The sequence below is a fragment of the Podarcis filfolensis genome (assembly GCF_964270895.1).
Source record: "Podarcis filfolensis genome assembly, chromosome: 5".
In the NCBI taxonomy this organism is placed as follows: domain Eukaryota; kingdom Metazoa; phylum Chordata; class Lepidosauria; order Squamata; family Lacertidae; genus Podarcis; species Podarcis filfolensis.
The window spans coordinates 51,759,198-51,786,474 of NC_139608.1; the positions used below are offsets into that span (position 1 = coordinate 51,759,198).

At 39.5% G+C, this 27,277-nt stretch overlaps 1 protein-coding gene across 3 annotated transcripts; it reads right to left on the minus strand.

Moving 5' to 3' along the window:
* Positions 1-208: 208 nt before the first annotated feature.
* Positions 209-27,150, minus strand: FAM204A (family with sequence similarity 204 member A). 3 transcript variants are annotated; one of them, XR_014548881.1, is made up of 9 exons: positions 27,001-27,150; positions 23,837-24,102; positions 22,558-22,648; positions 19,794-19,830; positions 18,918-19,017; positions 16,883-16,972; positions 3,910-4,016; positions 1,065-3,585; positions 209-930 (listed from the first exon to the last, which is right to left on the minus strand). XR_014548881.1 is itself a non-coding variant. In XM_083616750.1 (8 exons), the coding sequence occupies exons 2-8, from the start codon at positions 24,098-24,100 to the stop codon at positions 3,534-3,536; spliced, it is 741 nt and encodes a 246-aa protein (XP_083472876.1). In that variant the 5' UTR covers positions 24,101-24,102; positions 27,001-27,150; the 3' UTR covers positions 209-3,533. The 3 variants fall into 3 exon arrangements, 2 of the variants coding, with proteins under 2 accessions (XP_083472876.1, XP_083472875.1); XM_083616750.1 differs by having other exon boundaries at positions 209-3,585; XM_083616749.1 differs by lacking the exon at positions 27,001-27,150 and adding an exon at positions 26,593-26,728 and having other exon boundaries at positions 209-3,585.
* Positions 27,151-27,277: the final 127 nt, after the last annotated feature.

A 27,277-nucleotide genomic window follows, 5' to 3' on the forward strand; every position in this document is an offset into this window, starting at 1 on the left:
CTAGATCCTCTTGTAGTATGTCTAGTTTTAAACAGGACCTTTACTCATAGACCGTCTTGTTCCAAGATGAACTCCCCTGAAAAGAAACATCCGCTTAATTGTTTGTGAATCTGAGCCAACCAAGAATTATTATTCAGGTCATGATAGTTCCTTTAAGTGTAATTTGGAAAGTCTAGAATTGTCTATGAATTGTGACTGCAGCCAATAATTCAACACCGGAAACGTTATTCTAGTTGACATAGAACATGTACCAGCTTTCAAATGAAGCCCAGTTGCAGAAGCATTGGCTGCCCCAGGTGATCTCTGAAATGTATTTTGAACTGTTCCAATGGCCAACAAACTACATCTGCCCCTAATCTGAATACCACATGATAACTGGGTAGTGTTATGTGTTTTTAAAACTTTTACTATAGCATAGGTCAAACTTCTCTCTATTTCTAGAAACACAAATAGTTGCTTTAGGCCTGATATCAGTCTTAAGCCAAACATATTTTCCTATGCTTTTCTATTTCTTTTGGAAGAAAAAAAGAAAGACAACATAAGTAGGCAAGTAGGACAATTACAGTGGTACCTCAGGTTACACACGCTTCAGATTACAGATGCTTCAGGTTACAGACTCTGCTAACCCAGAAATAGTATCTTGGGTTAAGAACTTTGCTTCAGGATGAGAACAGAAATCTCGCAGTGGTGGCACAGCAGCAGCGGGAGGCCCCATTAGCTAAAGTGGTGTCTCAGGTTAAGAATAGTTTCAGGTTAAGAACGGACCTCCGGAACGAATTAAGTTCTTAACCAGAGGTACCACTGTATAGCAGTGACAGTTATGTCACATTATGCCACACATTGGTTTTATTACAAACTCAGGAGCATTATTTCATCAGCAGCTTGCGTTCAGTAATTCAAAGGCATTTAAAAGACAGGCACTAGAGCAGGCTTCCTCAACCTCGGCCCTCCAGATGCTTTGAGGCTACAGTTCTCATCATCCTGACCACTGGTCCTGCTAGCTAGGGATCATGGGAGTTGTAGGCCAAAAACATCTGGAGAGCCAAGGTTGAGGAAGCCTGCACTAGATCTCATAAAGCAGAATAAAATGTGCAGATCAGCATTGACATCTACAACTGAGGCTAAATTCAGAGCAGAGAAATGTGTATACAGCAAAACTGTGGAGACTCCAGCAAGGTATGAACAGTGAGCAGTGCAAGGTATGCACATGAGTGGGACCTCTTCCTCAATGGATACTGATTGGTGGAGACTCTATGCCCAACTCTTACCAGAGCCAGGAAACTTCTGTTCCTTTAGTTTTTTGGTGATGCATTTGACCACAATCAATATACTGGTTTCAGCATATTGTTTTGACCTTTCCACAACTCTTGCCACTGGTACTTCGGCTTGGGACTTAAAAATGGGGTAAAGTCACTTGATGGGACTTTTGCATGTTTAAAAGCCAGCTACTTTGCAATCTGTGAATAGGGAGCCAAAGTTGGATGGAATGGGGGAGAGAAAGTATTTTGGCTCTGCACTGCGTTATTGCCATTGACCATCCAGTGCCTATCATTTATGTCTTCAGTGTGGAATTCACTTTTCTATGCAGCTTGACGGCCTTTTGAAGTACAATGTGGCACCTTATTTCATTTGGCTAGCAGCTAACCATGGCAAGCTATGCTTTGTTACTGCAGTTTCTTCTTAGTCCGATAAAAAGAATGAATCCCTTTCTCAAGTATCATTTTCTGCAAGTTAAATGGCAAAGACATTCAAATAATCTCACACTTGCACCTGTTTCAGATTCCAGAGGGAACTATCCCCGTTTTATCCTATATCATCCATAGTCCTTAACTGTGCATGCTGTCAACAGCACATATCCTCCCAAGTCTAAGAAATTACCGGTATTCTTTTTATTTACTTCCCTATTCAGATCTATGCCATCTTTACTATCATCTTTATTACCATCTGTGCCTGATCTCAGTAAAGGCATATTTCTTTCGAAATCTTATCCTCTGTAGCCCATGATAGCTAGAGGTGCTTTAGCATGGGGGCTAGATGCAAACTGTAGTCCTGTAAGTAAACTGATCTCTCATGTCAAATGCAGGATCCATCATATAAACACACGATGTGAGCACAGCATGGCTGCTTCTGCTTCAGGCTCTGTGCCGCAAGACCTTAGTAGCTCTTGCCAAGTTTTTGGGGAGGGGAGGGAAGGCTGTTGATGCGTGTTAAGGTCTGCCTCTTGACTTTAAGGGATAATTCTAACCTTGCCCACTGCTGCTACTACTAGGTCGACCCACCTATACACACAACTGCCTCTCATAGTCTAGTACTTGACTTCCCTTTTCAGTATCTTTCTCATGCTCCTTAGTCTTATATGCATAAGTCCTTCTCTAAATGCATACAGTTATGCAATCTTTGCAGGACTGCATCTTGGAGAACCAGAAGACAAAAAGGATGGCTTGGAAATATTAAAAAAGCAAGCCCGCATTCGTTGGCAATATTATTAATAGTGGCTGTGGTATGCCTAAGTATGTGCTGTCTTATTAACATTTATTTGGGCATTATCAACAGTTAAGAGGCCCACTTTGTTTGATAGCAAAGTTTGTTGAGACTTTAAGAGTCTCGACAATACTCGCTTCTTCTCTTCACTAAACAAAAACCCCTCCGAAAACAGTCCCTGAGTACAGAATAAAGACTTTGCTGATTTATGGGGCTTTGTGGTACAAACCTGTTGGGCCAGTGATTTACAGGCTTTGCTGCACATTTAACTGTCAATATAACTAATTACAGTTGACTTTAGCCTACTGTACTGAAAACGCTCCTTTTGTGAAATATAGTGTTCCATGTGAAAGAGGGAAAATCAAACATCCTCAGGGCTACCAAACAAGAAAGAACTACTCCATATTAGGATGGAAAACTTTGGACTTGTCATAAACCTTCAAATTATTATTTCTTGGCACCATGTTTTAGCTCAAAGTACTCAAATATTATAAATCACCATTAAGTTAATATTTCAATCTCGCTTAATAGTAAATGAAATTTACCAGTTTAACTCTCATACAGGTGACTGACATTTAAAGAAACGTGGTGGGGGTGAGAGTTATTGCTAATTTGCTTGCGGTTTTGTTTTGAGGGAATATTTTCATTGCCTGGTCTCATTATTATGTAAAAACAAGGCTTTCCAAATGGTGTTTTATTGTAAATAAAGATTGTTTTTTATGTTAATAAATAACTGAAAAAATTAAGACAGATTTTTTTTCTAGACTGTATTTTAATAGTTACATGGCAAACGAGAGATTTAAATTTTTAGAATATTTGAAAGGAAATAAATTGGATATGTTTCCAGGGCGAAAGAGAGTATATTCGAGACATACCAGAGATACTTAAAGAGTACGGAATGCAAGCCTAAATTACTCAACGGTGATTCCCCCAGCTGCACAACTAATGGAAATAAAACCGAATGAAAAACATAATTTATGTATCTTCAATATTAACAAACACTTCCCCTCAGATTTAAATGTCACCCCCCACCCCTTCCAAGACACAACTAACTACATGTATCCCATGTTGCTTTTAGTTTCCCATCTTTTCTTGGCTTCAAACCTGAAAAAAACAAAAACAAAAAAACAAACGTATGTCAGTATCTACCAAAGTACACTTTAGGGAGTTTTCAATCAAATTTCATTTAGCAGCAATGGCTATATTGGAACTAGATTTTTAATACTCTAGCAATCACAAAAGGGAAAGTATAAACATTTGAATAATGTATCAGCTGTAGTAAAGACTCTACATTAAGCAGATGCACTACTCAAGGAAAAAGCCAAGGTCAAATTAAGCAAACAAGGATTAGTAGAAGCCAATCTGAAGGCAGAAAACATTTTACTCAGAATCTCTATTAGTCTTAAATATAGAAGGCCAATGACCCACCCCCATGCAAGCTTCTTTTTCTTCCGGGCTTCTTGACAAGCTTCTGCATCTTGCTTTGTTTTCACAAAATTTCGACAAGCAACAGCTTTGGAAATTTTCACACCAAGCTAAGGAGAGAAGAACATAAGCAAGTGAGTTCACAGGAGAAATTAAAGAGGTACAAAAAGAACGCCCCTTTCAAGCAGCTTTGTCTGAGACATTTTTAGCATTTGTACCTGACTCAACTGTCCTGCATCTACTATGGAACATATCTGAATACATTATATTCAGCAACAGGTGGAAGGAAGGTGAAGCCTGTTCTGATTTTCAGTGAAAGAAAAGTTCCTTATTTGCCTAGCAGCCAACCGCCATGATGTAAATCATGGGAAATCAAATTAGTTTTGGCACAGTTTGAAAATTAGGTGGGATAATCGTGTAAAAACAACAACGTAATAGTTGTTCTATTAGAGTCAAAGTTGCTGTGAAGTTTCATTTCAGCACATGTTCTCTAGTAGTTGAGCAGGAATGGATATACTGCTTTGGCTATTCATGCCTTCTTTATACTTTTTAAATTGAGTGCTTAGGAGACACCACTAGGGCTTTCCAAGCTTTGCATAGGCATAGGAAAAGTCAATTTTCTTGGGTTTTTAGATGATTCCCTGCACCATTTCAGATATTTGATTTCCACAAAACATTTATACTTTGCTTTTCCACCTTTAGAGGCCACAAAGTAGCTACAACCAAATTATATTTTTGATCGGTCACAATAACAACAAGACATCATCATCAACAAAAAGAAATAAAAAATAAAATCAACTGAAAAAATACTATTTGATGATGGTGATGATGATTTATGTATACCCCGTCCATCTGGCTGGGTTTCCACAGCCGCTCTGAATAGCAGAAATATTAAATTCAAATAAAGTTTATCTCAGTATTCTGATTCTCTCAGTAAATGTGTTCCATGTGATAACAAATCCATGGCAGGTTAGCTTTTTCTTGTAGTTTAAAGCTGTGAGTTAAACCTACACTAAACAAATCCAAGGACCACTCGTTCAGGGTTATCGGAGAACCAGTATCTGATGGAATACATACAATGGCTGGGATCCAACTGATCCACATAGAGAGGTTCTATATGTGTTGAGGGACGATGATTCAGCCAAGTTACTAACCAAACTCAGAGGTAACCTATATGGTTGCCAGTGATGTACCACAAGAATGTACGAGTGCTGCTAGATTAGACTAAAGACCCATCAAGTCTTGCATCCTGTTTCCCAGAGTGAGAAGCCCATAAACATGGCATGAAGGCAGCAGCTAGCCCTCTCCAGCACTGCTGTTGTGCCCCTGCAACTGGTATTTCTATGGCATGCTTCTTCTGAACTTGAAAATGCCATTTGACATATGAAAGGACAGCAGGAGCCAAAGGAAAGAAACAGAGGTGTGTGGGAGAGAAGAGGGGTGGGGTGGGGTATAGACATATGAACATCTATATATATTTATTAATTCCATATATACACATACTAGCGGGGAGTGCCTGGGAACTTTTAGAAACTAAAAAATATTGTGATTTTAAAATAGATAGCGTAATATGTGAGTCTGGATTCTTCACGTCAAAAATCTAGTGAAGTCATGATTTTTTCCCACCATCTTGATTCAAAATGGTGCCCAGCTTTCAAATATAAACAAAGATTGCTGCCCCCACTCCAGGAACACTCATGCAGAGTTTGGTGAGATTATCTTGAGAGGTAGACAAAACCTATGCCAAAAATCGGGTGAAGTCACTGACACTATTATAGCAACATCACTGAAAAAAGTAGGACATTTGAAAGATAAACAAAACAGGGCTGAATGAAGAAATTAATGGGGATAGAGAAGTAACTTGCCCAAGGAATGAAATATGTTTTAACTAGAACGCAGATAATTAGCATCACAGCTCAGGAATTGTATTCATACAGCAACCTAAGTATCTAGGAATATGCATTAAGATTGGATTACTGCAATGCACTCTATGTGGGGCTTGTGCTTGATCCGAAAGCTGTGGATAGTGTATAACGCTACAGCACTCTTGCTGACATGACTGAAACCCTGCCAGCATATAACATATAATTATATTTTTGGAAACCGCTTAGGTTTTCTTACAATCAAGCCATTTAAATAAATAAATAAAGCACCGCAAAGCCTAAAAAGTTACTGTTTTTTAAGAAGAGCAGTATTTTTTTAACCGCCCCGATACCCCCTTTTATATCCCAGAACACCCATTTATTAATTTCTGCCATTTTAAACAACTATAAAGCTCACACAAGTACTTAGGATGCCTGCAAGCTTCTAACCCTGATCTGGGCACTGTAACCACAGATGTGGCTTACCCACTATTAGCTAGCTTGAACTTGTTTGCCCAGCTAATAAGGCCTGGCTAAATTCTCTGGATTGCTGCCTCTTTCTTTGGATATCTTTGGAGTAAAGTAACACTTACAGACTTGGCAAACCATGGTTCTAGAATGGGCTAAAGCAGCCCGTACTATTGCGAAGAACGGGAGAGAGAACCATTTTGCAGACTTAATGTTATTGTGCAAGGACTGCATTGATGCAACTTCTAAAGGACAAATCTGCAGTGAATAAATCAGACACAGCCATGTCTGATTCAAGTGTGAGCATACTGCCCTCCCATCCACACCCTCACATACAGCCTCACTTCCTTTCCTAACAGAAGCCCCTGAAATCTTGGTCAATGGGTTTTATATTTATTTAAAAAAAAATTGTTTCAGGCCATCAGATAATACAGCAAAATACAATGTTGTAAGAAGCAATAAAACATGAATAAAAATACATACAACAATTTCTTGTGTAGTCAAAGTATCAGCATTTTCCATATAGAACATCCAATATTTTGCTGCATTTTAATTAAGGTGTCTAAACATTATCACAAAGAACTGCAAATTGGTCAGAGCACGCAGTAAGGAAAATTAAGCTCTAAAGGCTTTTTATCACCACATTTCAGGAACCAAGGGTGTAAAATGTTCTAATTTGGGATATATTAAAAGCCATAAAAGGTCTTTCAAAAAGATTAATGGTACTTTGCTTGGATTTAAGATAAGGGCTTTAGCTGGTTGGAAAAGCAGGGCCCTGGCTAGACCCTTGAGGCATTCATCTTTACAGCCACTTGGAAGATTTGTAAAAGCGTCTGCATAACCTCAAGCAAACGCACTGCGACATTTTTTTTTTTAAAAAAAAATCCTTTCAATTTTATAGGTTTAAAGTGTGTAAATCATATTGGGAAGTAATGTAGATATTATGGCTCATCCTTGTAATGTAGTACATATTTTTCAGAGACAAACTTTTAAAATCAAGTTAGTTTTCTAGGGGGCAAACTTGTTCTAATTTAAGTTCATAGATAATCATTTTAAAAATCTTGCTCTTGCAGCTTAATACAGCATAACGGCAAACTTGCTATCCATTATTTTTCATTAAAAAAAAACCTGTATAGCCATGAAGAATACCTGGATCCTCATCTCGTGCCAAACCATATGAAGGCACATATTTTTTAAAAATACCAATTTTCATACTTAAAACTTTTTTTGTGGAATAACAGGTTTCTATGAAAAATATTTATGCTATTCGCTTTTGTTCTTTAATTAAATGAAAACAGATGTTTTCTGAAGTAAAGCGGAACCATTACTGAAGTACTTAAAGTGCTAAGGTCTTTAATTTTTATATCAGTTTGGTCTACAATTCCTGATTGTCTTTACTCAAGCTCAACATTAATGTCAAGCAAGTTACCTAGGAGACGAAAGAGATCAAAGAGACAAAACCCCCTCAAATGTCTGATTAATCAAGCCTGCAAACAGCTTATTTCTTTTAGCCTGCATGCAAGTATGAAAATGAGATTCAGGGAGCCGTACATTGTGCAGATTTGTTCATTCTTATCAGAACAAAGCCAGCGGCAGCTTATTTCATGGATCATTGGCACTGTCATCAGTGCTACACAGAACGGGTGACAGCTCCTCATTTTGAGGCTTGAACAAAATTAGCAAAAAGTCGGCACAAATTAGCCTCTCATCTTTTTAGTAATATGACATTATTCATTTACTTTTTATCCAATTTTTAATTTTTTCCTTGTCAGCTATCCCTTTCTAGTGTTTCTTGCACAGCATCATAAAACCCTTTAAAAAAAAGAAGAAGCAAAGGAACGGCTGAAGTTTGAAATAGTAAATAAAGTTGAAGGAGAGAGAGGAAAATAGACGATCTTAAAAGCTGCAAAATGTGTTTACTGCAACTTCAGGAAACGTTACAAAAAACAAATAAAGCTTCAGATGCTTGATGAAATGTTTGGAGGGGAACCATCTATGACCCACCATAACCCTTGAAATCCGCTGAAGATGCTCTCATGGTTCATGCGCCAAGTTAGAACATTGAGGGCAAGGGAGCAAGCTGTCTGCACAGCAACTGCCTGGCCATGGAATTCATTTCCTCTTGGAAGCATCTCTGAGTACGTCTGGCTTCCTTCCGGAAGCAATGCAGAGCTATTTTGCTTAGGCTGGCCTTTAGTGACCAATGACTGATGCCTCTGTTTTGAGCTGTGTATTGCTTTTAAGATTTTGTATTATTATATTTGATGGTTAGGTTTATACATTATTTCACCTTTTGGGTGCCACCTTGAGCCTCTGGGCTGGTGGAATGAAAGTCCACCAAAAGATAAAGATTTATTTCAAAGACCCCATTATAAAATACATACTCTCTAGGACATTCAAGGCTGGATTCAGAAATGTCATATGTAGGCATGTTCTATAAAAGGCTAAACCCAAAGGGGTTTTAAAAGAACATCTCTATTCTAACAAGTCTTGAAGCATCCTGTGGTCTATCAGAGAAACCAAACAGCCTTTTAATACTATATTACAGTTTCTCATCAAATATGAATCTAGTTATTTCAGGTTCTGCCTGCGGCTATGATTTTCCCCTTTTATGTTGTGGAATGTTATCCATTGCTGATGTATATTAACTATATAAAGCAAACAAGAATATTGAGTGGATTTTCAAGTGAGAATGGTCTTCTGTCAATGATTTGTTCAACTTCTAGTACAAAATACTTTGTAATACCTTTGTTGGGTTTCTATAGAGGAGTATTAAATCATCAAATTACTGTATATGTGGACAACTCTGTCATATAGCATGGACATTAAAAACTGTTCCTATATTTGAGCTTTGTTTTAGATTCAAATATTTATATGCAAGTAACTTCTTCCATTCATAAGAAACAGCATTAAAAATTAACCATAAGCTGTTAGATGTTTTACACAGTCCCCTTGTAAGAAAGGCTGTTTTAAAAAAAAGAACTGTAGTACTGTTTTCAGCAATTTCTTTATCTCTGTTCTTCTAAGTAAGAAAGCTTATTAACAAGCTTTGAACTTAAAATCACATTTACAATAATGTGCCATCAACAGTTTTATAAGCTAATTAGAAAAAAAGATTAATTAATGACTGGCTGCTAATAAAATGGCAATCATGAAGAAAGAAACCAAGGGTGCTAAGCTTCAACTACCACCAATTAAGAGCTAATTACAAACAAATTATATATGTGTTTTGCTGTGGGCTTTAATTTACTAAAATGGTTTTAATTAAAAGAGAAAACATGCTGATTAATTGAACTGCAGAAAAAAATCTACAGTATAAACTGTGCTTTGTCTCTTTAATTAGACTTGTAACATCTGAAATCTTTTTTAAAGGTTTGTTAAAAAGAAGATATACATAATTAAGAGAGCATATGAATATAATCCTAGGTGATAACCCCTGTCATATACTAAAGGTTAAGAGAAAACAACCTCATTGAAGAGAAACTCAGAAACACCTTCACTAGAAAGGCAGAAGAATTAGCCACAAATATATTGTATTTGTCTTTATTTCCCCCAGCACATTAACATTAAAAGGCATTTCTAAATTGTACATGGTTGTTCTACATTTTTTAATATATATATTTTTAATTTCTTTGAGCACGTAAAGTATTACTGAACATTTTGTATGTGATTCTGGAAACTGCCAACTCTATTCGCAATGGCCAACAACACATCCATTCCCTGTACAGTGTATCAACTGTGTCTATGAAAAATAATCTGAAATGAAATTGATCTGCTACATAAATTATAGAGACTGTGCAAAGAGCATCAGTCATTCATTTTCAGTGGGTCTTTTGTAGGTATAACTCCCAGACTTTGCCCCATGTGTTCATTGAATATAAGGATCTCTGTAGGATCTGACAACTATTAATCCCTTTAAAATGGGGCTTTAAAAGTACAGAAGGAAAACCTTATGAAGACAACACTACCCACATTCTTACTGTGCACAATCATCAAAATTGACCCCCCCCCCTTTTAATGACTGCTCATTTAAGTATTAGCAGACTGGATCACAGAGAGGGCAATAAAAATCAATCGAACACATTTAGAATGATGGAAGAGTAAACATACTAGTTTGGCTATAGTACAGGAATGACTGAACACTTTAAAATAATATTTATTATCATGAATCATCTGAACAAATTTAAAACAAGAACATACAAATTATTGTTTGTGAAATCTCTTACACTAAAGGGCGCAAACTACTAGGTGAACAAATGGAATGATAGCACAGGAAAAGTCAGAAATGGTAGGGCCTTTTGCTCTTTAAGTTACTGCCCTAATTTTAATGCACTATTACAAAACAGAGCAAAGGAACTAAGTCACAAGGTAACTGAAAAACTTTTGATATTGAGTATTTTGAGGGTGGATCGGGCAGGAGATCTTTCACACATAGTAAACAAGTAACCACTCAAATTTCAATGATAGAAGAATTAAAGTACCACTACTAATAAAAATATTTTTCTTCAACAGTTCAAATACTGAAGGAAAACTAAAGCTATAGTGATGGCACTGAGTTATCAAGCTTGCCATAGAAAATTACAGAAGTTGTGAATCATGAGTCACTTATGAGCAGAGCAGCAGAGAAGTTATCCAACTACAGTGGAACCTTGGTTCTCGAACGGCTTAGTTGATGAACAAATGCCGCAAACCCAGAAGTAAGTGTTACAGTTTGCAAATGTTTTTTGGAAGCCAAACGTTTGACACGGCTTCCGCTTGAGTGCAGGAAGCTCCTGCAGCCAATCAGAAGCTGCGCCTAGGTTTTTGAATGGTTTCGGGAATCGAACAGACTCCTGGAACTGATTAAGTTCGAGTACCAAGGCTCCACTGTACTGGGAACTGAGCTGCTATGTATGCTCCATTTGGATCCTTGAAAAACCTTGGCTGCTGGAGCCTTCCTAGAGATTCATCCCCATCAGTCCTTGCCAATCCACACCACCAGGAGCCCCTTTTTCTTGACCTCACTCTGATGAAGGAGATAGCACCAGTGGCAGGAAGAAGAAGAAGAAGAAGAAGAAGAAGAAGAAGAAGAAGAAGGAGAAGAATACACCACCCATCTGCCTGGGTTTCCCCAGCCACTTCCCAACAGGTAGACTTCCCAACAGCAGAGGCTTCCGGCTGAATGCCTGGGTGAATCCAGGAAGAATGGAAACTGTAGCTCCATGCTTCCTTGCAGCAATGGACACTGCTGGGCAAAGCAGCTCTACCTTCCCTGCCCAGCCCCAGCATTGGGGAAGAGGGGTTATGGGGAGACATTAGGAATGTGATAGAGCAGAGGAGATTTGAGGCCAATCCAAACGTATTTGTTTGAGGTGGGCCCTGCTGACCTAAGCTGGGGGGAATTAATCAGTAGCAGATATGTAAGTATACTGCTGTATAAGCTTTTAAAAAATGGTCACAGACTATATTGCTTAAAAGAAAATGTGTTCAAATTATTTAATAGTCAGTCCTGTACAGTACTCAGAAAATATTTAAATACATGAATTGTTAAGCAGCCCAGAGAGTCAGGAGGTTTTCACGGAGATGTAAAAGTGTTCTTTAACAATCTATTTAATTTAAACTAATCAAAGTTACACTGATTAATAACAACTTGTTAAAGCCTTTCTGTAGGTTGCAAAATGGGGTATCTTTTATATGGCCAGTATAATTCTGGAATTCTAAATTTCTTAGCACGTCCAAAGGAATAATTATGTAAATGAATAATTTGTAGTACGATTTTCTGTGACACCCAAGATTAACAAGAAACCTCACATAATTTAGCTATAGCTTAATTATTCTGCATTCTTAACTTTGGCTTGGATCCAAAAGTAAACTTGCACAAGCAGAAGACACTTTCATAGATTTAAGGTGGCCTCCAATTCCCACCAATTCCCCTTCCTGTTGCAGTTCCCTACACTTCATCTCATGTAATTCTGGACCCTCAAGAGTAGCTTTTCGGGGTTTGCTTGAGGCTGCAGCACAGATGAAGAGGTTGGGTAAATCATGCTGTGTGAGCACAGTCCAAGCCATTATAAATAAGAACAGCACATGAAATCAAAGCAAAGTTTTAAGCCTACTGGGTTTCATCCAACTAAGTCATACTCCAGATTAGACCCACTGTATTCAATACACCTAAGTCCATTTATTTTTATTACTCTGAATATGACTTTCTGGCTACAACCCACAACTTTCACAAAATATTAACAATTAAAATTACATTGCCAGCTCAGTTCTCTGAACCATGTGCATCTTGACCCTCAAGGGAGAATTCCTGCATATTACATTTGAAGAATATTGTTTTATGATTTAAGTAAGGGATTTTAAGAAACTGTATCACAATATATTGATCGTGAAGGAAACCTGATAATTTTATGCAGAGAACTATTTCTGACTCTGTCTCATGTAAACTGGTGGAAAGCATTACTAATGCTAGAATCTTCAAATATATAGAAGAACAAGCCTTAATGTGGAACAATCAGAATGGATTCTCCAAAGGGTCTTGTTTCACCAACCATTTAGAGTTCTTTGAGAGTGCCATCAAACATGAGAACAGGAACAAGCTAGTAGGAATTATATACCAAGATTTTTGAACAGCTGTTGATGAAGTCCCTCATTAACTGCTACCACGATTTCATTATATTGATGTTGGAGAAATACATGGAAACATCAATGACTCTGACAGTAATCTTGCCCCCTTGCTTTGTGAACATGACTGAAATTTCTACCAGCACAAACAGGTGCAATATAATCCATATTATAACTAGGAACTGACAACACTGCAGGTGACAGCTATTTCACGTGGCAGTTCTGTTCCAGGCCCCCACAGGTGACAGCAAAGCATGTACAAGGATGCCCCACACCGTTCTGCCACCTCTCATCTGGGTCCAAAAGGACTCATGCATCAGCAATTGGGCATAAATTTAACATGCCTAAAATGGTTGCTGCCTGTGTACCAGATATTCTAACCAAGTCCACCGTGATCCTATAATCTCAGGGAGAAATAGAAATTAGCAAGACAATTCAAGATGATACCAGAAGGTCCCGAGAGAAGTTTACAGTTTACAGTTAAGACTCTTCCAAGTGTCTGCAGGCAGATACCCACAGCCCTATGGATATCAAACCATTTCTTGACACACTCTATTGCATCAACAGAACACTAAACACCTGAAAAACAATAGAGCAGTGCCACAGCATAACTGCCTGCACCCAAATACAACTGCAACAAGTGCCCCGTTGCAGAGAGCCAAATAATTCCCCATATCTCAAAAATATATATTGCTCATTCTACACTGCCTGGCTCTAGATTATGTACATTCTTTACATCCCTTTTTTATTTGAGGCAACCCCATTCTATAAAAATTGGTTCTCTCTGTGAGAGAATGATAGACAACTATGTTTTGGCATTCCCTAGCTTTTAAAAGCATGTTTTCATAGCCTCTTCTTAGCCATCTTTTTTATTTTTGGCTCTCCTCCTCCTCCCCAATACTGATGCTGTTCTATCAGTTTCACAGGCTTATAAATGTTATACATCAAAAATTAGTTTCACTTATTAAGGGAGGAAACAGCTTTAAGGACTCTGGGATCTGTGCCTCAAAGCAAAGGCTTTATCAGCAGGTTCCAGTTACTGCTTCTTGAAAAAGAAAATACCACTGATTAAAAACCTATACACCTGATTTCCAAAGAACACTCATCCATTGTACACGTATTCCATCACACTGTTAAACAGCTGTACCCACAAATACGGGTCAGCCCAGGTTTTCATTTAGTGTGAAAATAAAAATGGGTGATATCTTCTAGTTTTAAGTTACCCTTTGTCATTGGCACCTATAGTATCTGTTTCTATGGTGAACTTAGTGTGAAATAAATATAGTCAAATGCCCTTAATTTCACATATTAAGGACATATTAAGGACAAATGAGTATATTTCTAAAATTTAGGAACTTTGGTGTATGGTAGGGAAAGAAGAACTAGCTCTTTACACATCAACGCACAAGCTCAGTAAACCCAGTAGTGAAAGGTAAGTTCCTTTTACTGAACAAACTCCAAGAGACAAGCACTAAATGTGAGCCAGCTGTAACTTCTGGGGTGAAGTATTATTAGTCTATTTCTTTGTAACATCTGAATTAGGAAATACCATGTGAGAGCTAGGCCAGTGCCTGGACTCAGTGGTGGGTTGGATGAAAGCTAACTAACTGACTGAATCCTAGCAGGATGGTGGCACTGTGGGCAAACGGTTCCCAAGCCTGGATAACTGGTCAACCACTTGCTTTGGATGGGGTCATATTCCCCCTGAAGGAGCAGATACATGCTGTGATGATGTTCCTGGATCCACCTGTTACTATTCACCCAGGTGACCTCAGTGGCTAGGAGTTCCTTGTGCCAGCTATGGGTGGTAAAGCAGTCATGGTTGTTTATGGACTGGGATAGCATGACCACTGTTTTTCCATGTGCTGGTAACCTTGAAGTTGACCTGCAAGCTACAGCTAGTACAAATATGTATGTGTCTGCTTGGCTGCTCACTGTCCAGAATATCACCATGATAGACAGCTGCTGAAATAGTTGCACTGCCTCTCAATTAGCTACCAGGCTAAATTCAAGGTGCTGGTACTAGTGTACAACATCATATACAGCTTAGGTCCAGGATATATCCAACTGGTCACTGTGTTCTGTAGAAGACATCCTGCAGATACCATCCCATAAGGTCTGCTCTGTAAGATGTCAGAATTGAGGGTTTCACATGGCAGCACCTACCCTTTGGAACGCCCTCCCATGACTTATCAGGTGCTGCCTTTATTGTCTTTTTAGAATTACCTCCAGTGCAGGTGCTGTTTGTTTTCCCTAGACATCTGGTTAGTCATTGAGGGAACAGAATGCTGATCTGATCCAACATAACTCTTATGTATTCTCATAACTACAGAATTATTTTTTAAAAAATGTATTTTTAAAAAAAATGGAAAGAAAGGCAACCTTCCTTGAGGAAAGGAGCTCATAGCATAAGTTTAATATATAGGGTTGTTATTTTAAGCTAAGTGGCTCAAACTTTTTTTATCTCTCTCACACATTGATGACCAGAAATAGAATCCCAACTTGAAACATGTTGCTACACATTATTATGGGGAAGCAAGAGCATGTGTTACAGCACTGGCCATGTTTCTTCTTCACAAAGGGGGCAATTGGAGAAATTGCTTAGGTTCCACTCATTTTAAAGCAGCTTAATTGAGCTTAACCTTTTTGTGAATGGTTGCCATAAGCTTTAAAACATACAATTATTTGCTAAGGTGTAAGAAATTAATTGCAATCAAAAATGCAGCAAACTAGGATCAGTTTTATAAAATGAATAGCATCAAACAGTAAAGCTTTTCCTGGATCACATCACGCCAGGTCACCAATGGGGCCCTAAATGGTCTACTATAAAAATGCTCCTTGCACACAGAAAAAATAGCTTGTCAACAGATGAACTGATCTTTATTTTTCTAAACCTATGAGCATTTTTCGTCCTACGTAAGACCATTATAGAAACCCCGCATTTGCACCCTAAATCAATACAGTTCAAAAAACCCCAACACACTTTGCTTATACCCCGCCCATCTGGACAGGTCTCCCCAGCCACTCTGGACAGCTTCCAACAGGATATTAAAAACACAATAAAAGATCAAACATTTAAAACTTCCCTAAACAGGGCTGCCTTCAGATGTTTTCTCAAAGTCAGATAGTTGTTTATTTCCTTGACAACTTGTGGGAGGGTGTTCCACAAGACAGGCACCACTACCAAGAAGGCCCTCTGCCCAGTTCCCTGTAAAATTACTTCTCGCTGTGAGGGAACTGCCAGAAGGCCCTCAGAGCTGGATCTCAGTGTCCAGGCTGAACGATGGGGGTGGAGACGCTCCTTCAGGTACACTGGTCCGAGGCCGTTTAGGGCTTTAAAGGTCAGCACCAACACTTTGAATTGTGCTCGGAAACGTACTGGGAGCCAATGTAGGTCTTTCAGGACTGGTGCATCAACTGGCCTTTATGTACAGGTCAGTGGTATTGTCCTCCCTACACTTCCTAATGGCAGTTCCCATACCACATGTCATACTTTTTAATCCTTCTCTTTGAGTATTAACAGCAATTTATTCAAAGGCACATGAAATTTTGAACTAGCAGTGTGGAGGCCTGGGTTCAAACCCCCTACCCAGCCATAGAGTTCACTGGGTGACTCAGGGTCATTCACCATCTCTCAGGTATGCACAGTTGCTTTGGGTATAAAATGGTTGGTGGAAGCGAGAGAACCATGTATGCTGTCCTGAGCCCCCTGGAGGAGGAGTTTTAAAATGTAATAGCAGCAATAACAGGTGTGAGGAACTGCTGTCACATAAAAATAACTGTGAAGTCCCACAGAGATGGTTACTTTCTGGGTATGTTTCCATGGTTTATTTTACCCCTGAATGACTTCAGGGTGATGTCTGTCCCAACAACATTCTATATTCATAACATTTCTCAAAGAATCCCCTTCCCCCATATACTATAGCTGAAAAAAGGGCTGCCCAAAAAGAAGTAAAGGATTAGAAAACAGAAACAATCCCATAACCATATTTTAATCCACATTATAAGACTTGTGTGAAGATATTCGAAAAAGCTCAACCTACCTCTCGAGTAGCTAATCTATCACTTAGTTCCTCAGCTTGTGCAATATCTCCGTCAGCCAAAGATCTGTCTATGCTGATTTCGAGGCCAGACTGGAAGAAATATCAAGACAAAAAGGAAAGTTCCCAGTAGAATATCAACTGGACATTGCAAAAACACGTTCAGGAGAAATGTATCACAATATGTACAAAACCATATTCACTTGCAGAGCTGTAATTTCTGTGTGTAACAAATCGCATACAGAATGTATTTGGAAAGTAGTTTAAAGTACATAGATATCCACAGAATGGTTGTTTGAGAAGAAATCATTGTATTAGTTCCACCTTATGTGTTGGATAAATACAGCACTTAAAAAAAATTACATAGGCTAGTTTACGCCTGTCACAATAAAATTTTATCTCAATATCTGACTTATCTGTTCCATCCCTGGAGCTTCCCTGAATATGTGTATGTGTCAAATATATGAAGAATGCCAATTACCACTGCGTCTTCACAATTCTTAGATCTTATCTTTATCCAAAAAACGAATTCTGGCATGCTGTCACTTCACTATTTTACCATATTACTGAATTCAAGCCTGCAAATTGTCAACTATAAAGGAAGAGAGGACTACATTTTTAATCTCTAAAAACAAGCAATAAGAATGAGCCTTAATAACACAGGCAAATCCTAACTTGTCTTGAGTTAACATTTACAAATGAAGGCCCACTAATGAATGCAATAATAATAATGTAATAGATTTCTGCCCTGAAACTCTAGGTTCATCTTTCTTGAACACTCTATTTGTAATATATCTGAGGGGAGGGGAAGGAAATAGAATGCTGATTACAAGTTGATGTGTCAAGACTTTACTAGAAGAATGTCATCTTCCAATTAAGAAGATATTCACTGCATCTCAGTTTGCTTACATTTATTTTTACATACATTTGCTAGTCACTCCATCTGTTTTGTTATCTATTGCTAGCAGAAAACAAATAATTTGTTACTGATCATTAATAAACATTCTAGGGCTTTTGTAAGATGCAACACAAATAATGTAAAGCTGGCAGAAAGTAAAGTGTTATTTATTACCAGGGCAGCTTGACTCAAAGTTTTACACTCCTATTCCAAACACACCAAATGGAACAAAATTCTTTGGCCACAGATGGACTGAATAGAGAGGAAGTTAAGCATGCTTTAGTCCCATTGATTTCAATATTATATCTATTTCTCTGGGAGCAAGCTCCATTTAACTAAATGGGACTTACTTGTGAGGAGACATTTATAAGGTAGCACTGTAAAGGACTATTCTGTAAGAAAAAAATATTGGGTTTTTTTGTATGAAGATGGAGATCTTTCTACTTTTCTGTAATTTCAGTCTGAATTTTGGTTGACTCACAAATACTTAAAGCAACACTAACATCTCCTCTACAGTACATCTGAAGCGTATCTATGAAACACTGCTGGCTCAGTCTTTAGATATAGTAACCACAGCGCCTCACGTAATCTAGGATTGGGAAACAAAGGTTTCCAGGCCAGAGGGTGCAGTTGTAAGGTAGACATCAACTCCAGCAGCTGGACAAATACCACAACGAGGAACATTTTTTTTAAAGTGTTTTGTGATACAGTAGTACCTTGGTTTGCAACCGCTTTGTATTACAACCGTTTTGGATTACAACCACGTCAAACCCGGAAGTGTGTGTCCCTTTTTTTGGATTACAACCAATTTGGGGGGGGGGAGGCCCCATTGGCGAAAGCGCGCCTTGGGTTACAAGCAAGCAAATACAATGGTACCTTGGGTTGCAACCTGTTTTGGTTTACAACCAGACCTCCGGAACGGATTATGGTTGTAAACCAAGGTACCATTGTATTTGCTTGTTGTGAACAATTGCTTGGAAAACACAAGTGGCAAATATAACATTCCAGAGAAAGAGAGAAATGCTCTTCAGAAAGTAACTTTGGAAGAAAGCATATCAAAGGAATGAGTAAGTTATGCCTATTTTTTTATTCAGAAAATAACAAAGTATACATATTAAAGTTAGGAGTTTGGTATAGTACCTTTGGAGGGGCTTCCTTGCTTGAAATTGATTTAAATCTATCATTGATTCCAAAATACTTAGTAAGCTCTTCCAACTGGCTTTCTTTTATAGATTGTTGGCTACAAAGGGGAAAAAACATTTTCAGGAGATTATTATTTCATTTGAAAAGAAACATGCATTAAAACATCCTTTTAAAGAACGTATTCAGAATAAAACGCTGCTTCTACACATTTGATATTTTGAAATTTTTACATAGTTAGATTGTAATCAAGATTTGTTACTTTTGATATACAAGGGCATCTTAACTAACTAAGGAAGTCTAGCCTGATATCACTAAATATAAATATGTACATATATTTTCATTACATAGGCCATAATCCCTCATATACTGAAGGCAGAAAAGTACCGTATTTTTCACCCTATAGGGCGCACCGGCCCATAGGGCGCACCTAGTTTTGGGGGGCAGGGAAATAAAGGGGGGGGGAATATTTTTCCCCCCAGGCGCGGGGCTTCCCCTGACCCCAGCCCCAGAACAGGCTGCTATCCGCAAGCCTGGGGAGCCCGGTGGGAACTCCCGCCGGTCTCCCCAGGCTTGCGGATATCTGCCCGAAGCCCGGGGTGCGCTCCCTGGGTTTCGGGCTGCAGGCTGCTGTCCGCAAGCCTTGGGAGCCCAGCGGGAAGTCGCGCCGGGCTCCCAAGGCTTGCGGATAGCTTCCTGAAGCCTGCATTCGCCCCATAGGACGCACACACATTTCCCCTTCATTTTTGGAGGGGAAAAAGTGTGTCCTATAGGGTGAAAAATACGGCAAGTAAAGTTCACTGCAACTTAACATTATGTTTATTTCATTTATTAAACTTGTAGAATAAATTTAAATCACAGAAAGTTCTTAAATACCTTTCCGTTGTTTCTTCATTTTTCTTTTTTAATTTACCTGAAGAAATAAAGTACTTTAAGTTATTGTATTTGTTATAAATTCCTGTTCACCCGAACTTTTAATAAATTTAATACATGAAACAACTGTTGTTATCACACATCTCAGATGCAAGTTTTGTGCACAGGTTCTCCTAGTGGGTAATGAAGTGACACACAATTAACTCACCACTCTAGCACTCTATTACTTTCTTTATAAGTGCAATCAATCCTTTCTGAGTTCTCACCATGGTTAGTGCTCTATCTGTGGCAAGGCCACTAAGGTTGTTAAACATCAGCTTCCATCTGTTGGACTGCAGACATAACTTTCTGAAAGGTATCTTCTCCTTTGGCAGCATCATTCATTGCTGCCACAAAACGAGCAAGTCCTCTCTAGTTTCAAAATCTGATGAGATTTCCATGAACAAAATTGCCACTGGCCAGTGTTGGCTATGTCAGTTGTCTCATCAATTGCTGATGAACAGAAAACAAATTCCAATACAACTATTATCATCTGCCAAATCATTAATTTTATCACACAATCTGATGGAATGATCTCATATTTTCACATAAGGAGAGTGTCTCTGGAACCAATATTGCAACATTTCTAAACAGGCAATCTTTCACAAATTCTCCCTCTGCTTATTGCTTCAGGCAACCTCTGGCTCTCCCTCTGCTGTTGGCTTTTGGCTGCTCCCATAACAGCTCGTATCTGATTGGCTTCCTGTCATTTCATGCTTTGGCTGCTCCAGTCAGAGATCACATCTCTTTGGGAGCAAAGCTACAGGAAGCACCATGGGCAGAGGTTAATAGGCAGAGGTAAGTGTGGTGGAAGTGCACTCAATAAGGAAGAGGCAGTGCAGCAACTATTCTATGCACTTCTGATAACACCCACAAAATTCTTTTTACAGCAAACAGTGGTTCTAGCACAGTGGCAAGTAGGAAGAAGGTTCACTAAGGTCAGAAAAAATAGCTGATGCCTTTTTTTCCCCTCAGGGGGCGGGACAGTCACCCCTGTCACAGAGCACAATATAATCTTTCCCCCCTTTTCTACAGAGGTGCACATACATCCATAGCAATGTGCTGGAATGTGTCTGATTTTACAGGGAATTGGAGGTCTATACACACCTCCAATATGCATATAACAAATGGTTTGGTCTGAGTAGCTGTGGAGGGAGGGGAGGAGAACAGGATCGTCTTATATTCCACTGGAATCCCTCTGTATATAGTGCTACAACTGCATCAGACTGGATTGAGACTGTACTATTCTCATTGTACAGTGGTACCTTGGTTGTTGAAGGGCTTGGCTCCCAAACAAATCGGCTCCCAAATGCCGCAAACCCGGAAGTAAGTGTTCTGGTTTGTGAACATTTTTTGGAAACCGGACTCCAGATGCAGTTTCCGCAGCTTCCGATTGAGTGTAGGAAGCTCTTGCAGCCAATCAGAAGCTGCACCTTGGTTTTTGAATAGTTCCAGGAGTTGAACGGACTCCCAGAATGGATTAAGTTCAACAACCAAGGTACCACTGTATCTTAAATAGATATCCAAAGCATACACAACTGAGAATAAGCTCTAGTCAACTGCGGAAATTACATGTATAATTATTGTGGTACAAAATAACTATTTGATGTTATTGTTACTGTGGTACAAAATAGCTATTTGATGTTATTGTTACTGTGGTACAAAATAACTATTTGATGTTATTCTTACGGATCTATACAACCCCTTCATACTCAGATCCAAATGATTTACGTAGAAGTCAGTTCTACTGGCTTCAGTTAAACATGTCTCAGTGTACCAGCCCTAACCCAAAGACATTTCCCTGGTGGTGGTGGTGGTACATGGACTAAGTTTCTTCATTTCCCCAATCAGCGCATCAATTCTGCCATCATGCTGCTGCCTAGTTCCTCCAACAGAGCCCCTTTTAATGCATAGAGGTAGGATTTCAAAGGGGCAAGATGTGAGCATAAACCAGTTTTCCCACAGAGAATAATTATGATGGAGACAACTAAGCTTAGTAGGATGGTTTGGGCACAGAGGTTTGGAGAGCTGAATCACATAGTAATCTACAAAAACCTAAGTGCTAGTTCAAATGCCACCCTGAAAAGGCATTAATAATTAAAATGCTGAATTGCCTAAGAATAAAAATACACATGAGAACCACTGGGGTTTAATTAGGAGTAGTGTACAAGACCCAAACTTGAAATTAAATCCCTGCTCAGTCAACTGGGAGTCTGTGAGTAAGTCACTCTCTCTCGCTTTGGTTCTCCAATAAAACTAGAATGACCTATGTAATGCGGTCGCAGAAAGAATAAATGACAAACACTGTACAGCAGCACTACATAAATGGGCCAAGATTCAAAGAGCTATTTCTGACATGCCCAAAGGCCTTTGGCATTTTCTTTGAAGTATAGTCCCTCCTGCCTTACTACAAACTGCTTTTAAAATTGCTCTCAGATTTAATAATCTGCTTGTGGCATGTGTGCTGCTCTTCTGGAAAGATGTCCTTTGGATACTTGGAACTAGTTGTGTTCTCTGGATCCTGACCATAACAAATAATGTTATTTATGTTTTATACCTCTGAATCACAACCAAATTATAGAAAAATCCTCAAGTTCAATATTCCACAATGTATGCGTTGTCACTACCGCCACCTAATCCGTGCTTTAACCATTTTTGGACTAAGCACAATGTTTTCAGCTATTAAACAACAACATTTCCCAAGACTTCTGTTAATTAAGCAGAACACCTTTTCTGGAACGCTTTCTCTTTCCCCTCCTGTCACTCTGACTGACTTGGATTTTCATTTCAAAGTTTTTCTTTTGCAGGCTCTGAAATTTCTGTTGAAAGAGAAAAACACATACTGAGAAACACTATGTTCTTTTGTTTGCTTTTACAGTGAAGTCACTGAATGTACAAAATCAACTTATTTCAGAAATCTACTGTATAAAACACTCTCGATAGAAGCAAGCTGCATTCAAAGGTCCAAAATGGCAAGGATCAGAGCCCGCAGACCCTAAAATGGACATGGAACTCCCAAGCAACATGGACTTCCTTGTTCATGGTAGCTGCTGCATGAGTGCAAGGGAAATGTGCATGCTGTTAATGACATGGCAGTGAAAAAGGAAAAACAATACATGCACAGCATCTCGATGCAGTTAACTCAGCTTCAACACATGCAAGAAGCCTCAGGACTACACTGACAGTCTACACAGATCTCTATGTGATTTATTCCACTTCCTGCATTAACTATGCAGACATATTCTTCGGAGTCAATTTCAACATTCTGCATAAAGGCTGGAACCCAAAAAGATCCCTTAGCATACCTAAAAGTTTGGGCATAGTCAGGGAGATTTACTTTTTTTTCCCTTGAAAAACAGACCGCCTCACCATGCCATATCACAAACTGCTTCTGAACCCCTCCCAGCGTGAAAAGTGTTCATTATATGGCATGAGGGGCAGCTGCTTCAAATACCTAATTCCCAAATCCATTTGGACATGCAGAATTGCTTGAGCTGTTTTCTGGACTCGGAGAAGATATAAAACAAATATGAAATACGTTGAAAAATAAAGTACGAGTACTCAAGGATGGTCAGGTTATAATTGCTAGAAGATATAGCAAAAGAGAAGGCAGAGTGTGCATTTTAGGAAACTTTGATAAAGATTAACAGACAGTAGCCAAACCTGCTTACTAAATCAAGCCTCAAGTTTGATTCCATGATCTCCAGACGCAAAACCAGAACTTGATAAACAATGGTAACACCAGCACACATCTTGAGAAATAATCACACCTCCCTCCATTCTTATTTAAGTGAGCAACCTTTGGGACACTGATATTAAAACAAAACCCAGAAGTTTCTTCTCCATAGGTGAACAGCTTAAGATGGAGACTGTGTTCCATTTAACATAATTTTACTTCTTGTTTCAACCTGTTCTTTCAAAAATGATTACCTACGTAAACATCAGCTACAAGAGCTACTACACCAAAACACAGTATCAGTCATGTGCAGAGTTGTACTCATACCTACTTTCCACATATCTAATGAAACTCCAGAAGGACATGTTTGGAATTCCTGTCCTTCATCTGCCACTGCTGTAAAAGGATTGCCTTCAGTGATACTTTCAGGTTCCTGAATCTCAGAGCTAGAAGACAGAACGCCTTTCAAATCCTTTTGTTCTCTTGTCTCTTTTAAGATGGACTCAGGCCCAGGCCCATCCCATGTTCCTTCATCATCAGAACTTGTGTCAACATCACTTTCATTCACACCAGGCGGTAACAGTCCACTCCACATCTCTAGGTACATAATGAAAGATAACATACACATTATCACTGTGAAAAAATCTTTAACAAAATTATTTAAAATGTCTTTAGGGCTTTCGCTGTCTCTTCAGCAGCAATGAAAACAGAGTCAGAACTTCTTGTGCATCTTACTTCTTAACTATTCATTCATCAATGTCAAAGTGAATTCAGATTTTCTAAGATCCAAGGAAACAGAATGTGAAAGCAAATCCTTTGGACATAAAAAGAGAATTAGAAAAATACAATATTACAAAAATAATCATTTTTTTTATTTGAAGTTTTAAGTGGCTTACACAGGCTTATTAGAATTAATGTCCAACATCTTACTGTTTATCAAACAGGCAGTTTATGCAACTACACTGAGCAGTGGTTTTATATGTATATTATGATGATGTGTTTTGGCAGGGTCTGGCAGCCATAATCCATAATTGTATGATGCCGGGGCAGGGGTGTGTGGCAGTGGCACATGTGTAAGGGCAACATAAAAGACCCATAAGTCAAATATACTTAATAGTAATGACCTGAGACTGCCCACTGGTGCAGCACTGGGGACCCCAGGATTAGATCAGATGCTTTAAACTTTCTTCATTTGGGTATGTTTTTCGAGATTGGGTGAAAAAACAGTATTCCAAATGTGGCCACAAACAGATTTGCAAATAAGCCAGGTTTGGCAGGGTATGCTGCAAACTGTATCCTGTCCTGCCCAGGGACACTACTCTCTGTCTGCCACTCAATGCTCTCTTTTGCCAGTTGGGAACAGGATTATAAAGCCACCCTGATCTTCTTCCTCCTGCTATGGATCTCAGATACCAGGAGGAGGATGAGAGCTGTTTCCTTCTGAGCAGCCACCCACCCCAGCCTTAAAAACAGAGCACATACAAATGGCCCTCATTTTTTCCATTAGATGTCTTGGGGCTGTCCATTCTCAGGTGCCTTTCATAAGTCAGGGCACTGTCTACACAGCAGCCTTCCCTGGGCTTCTTGGAGGCTTCTCCCTTCGGTTCTATCAAGATGCCAACTCTGTGAAGAATGGCAGGTTGCAGGGGCCACTCTACTTGGCATCAGATGAAGGTCATCAGCAGTAGATATGATAAACCAGTTATATTCATTCCATTTCCTAATAATCCCCAGCACAGATTTTGCATTTTCCACTGTTGCATGTAATTTTTTCTTGATTTTCTCATTTTTTCTTTTTGTAAATGACTTTGAGGGTGCTAGAAATCAAGCAGTATATAAAATCTATGAAATAAACAGAATAAACAGCATGTTTATGTTTTTATTTCCTGTAATATGATGAAGGAAAGGCACTGTGCTGCAGATTCTCAGTCTCTGGTGTCACACACTTATATTCAGGAGTATTCTAATTTGTATCTGTAAAATGTTGGAAGTATACGTGGATATCTGTGCTGTTTGAAGTTCATCTTACTCTCTACTATGTCTTAATATGTTGGATTCTGTGCAATCATATACTGTACACCATTCCTTAGGAGTAAGGCCTACTGAAGCCAGTGAGGCTCACTTCTCAATAAAAACGCACAGGGCCTGGTTTTCTTGCTGAAGGAGCTGTACTTAAACTAACAGACCAATCATGACCATTTCCTAACTCAGAATTCAATGGGACTTACTCCCAGGTAAATGAGGTTAGGACTGTAGCTAAGTTACTGTCCTCTGTACTTATTTTCCCTGATCCATGTCAAACTGTATCTCTCTGAACTTCAGAGTTCCCCAGCTATAAGACAGGATTTTATGCTTAAGAATGCAGCTGTAACAACTAGCTGTTCTTTAAAACTTGCAAAATAAAATAAAATAAAAATCATTTCCTGCCACAGATTCAGCATCTAACCTTGGCCTAATACAGGGTGGGGGAACTTCTTAACATTGCAGATGCAGCTTGGCTGCAGCTTTCACCATCCTTGAGCCTTGGCCATGCTAGTCCCAACATCCTCCTTTGTGTGCCTCCTCCTCAAGAGGTCCGGAGGGTGGCAAGATGAAAATGGGCCTTCTCTGCAGTGGCTTCCCATCTGTGGAATGCTCTCCCCAGGGAAGTTCGCCTTCATTATAAACCTTTAGGCACCAGGCAAAAGCATTCCTTTTTAACCAGGCCTTTGGTTGATCTGATTGACATCCTATGCCCTTTTAAAATGTGTGGGGGGGTGTTGGGGGGGCGATATTGGGTTGTTGTTTTTAGTTTTATTAGGTATTTTGCGGTTTTATATCTTGATTTTATTCTGTGAACTGCCCTGAGATCCCCAGGTATAGGGTGGTATATAAATTCAATAAATAAATACTAAACATCTGGAGGACCAGATTCCCCATCTCCTATCTAACAGGCACAGCTCAGGGTTGCATCTTCTATGCAGCACCTCTCTCTGCAGTCCTGTGAAATACGTTATTCTCCTAGGAGCCCGGTTACGATTGTGGCGATCGATTCACGAGAGTTTCCACGCCCTTTGTACAGGGCTGGAAGTAAAACCACAAAGCTACCTTCGAGAAGGGCAGGTGCGGTTATGGGGCTCCTCCTGCCTGGCGTGATCTTCGGTGCTGGCGATTTGCATTGCCTTGTAATTAAAGTGCAACGGAAAGCGGGCAGAAAAGGGGTTGGCATGGGAGAAAATAGCACCCGTTTTATTGGCAGCCTACTACTCGTGAGCAAGGCAAGCTGCACAATCGCCCACCTCCCTTACCTGGGAGCAAGCCCTACTGAACTCTATGGGACTTCCTACAAAGGAGACGCGTAAACCTGCGACTGGAGAGAGGAAGAACTCACAGCCACCCTCAGCCAACCTGAGGAGGAAAGCTCCCCCGGCCTCCCTTCAAAAACTCTGCCCCAATAACGTCCTACAGGCTGGAGAAGAACCGTCGCCGCCGCCTCACTCTTCTCGCCTCACTTACCCCCCGCACTTGTTTACATCGCGGCCATCTTGAAACTCCTTGCACAGCCCGCCCTCGAATGCACTGACTCCGCCCCTCAGCCAATCCGCGTTCCTCGGCTCGGCGGTCCCCATAGCAACCATCTGCCGAAGCGGGGAGGGGTGGGGTTTGTCGATCCAAAGGCTGCAGTCCTAATAGCTTTCTCACAAAACTTCCGGGTTTCGTTTCTATAGCCTTTCAGGCGTGAGGTGGAAGTGACAGAGGAGCTGGTGTAAACCATTCAGATAAAGAAAGCAGC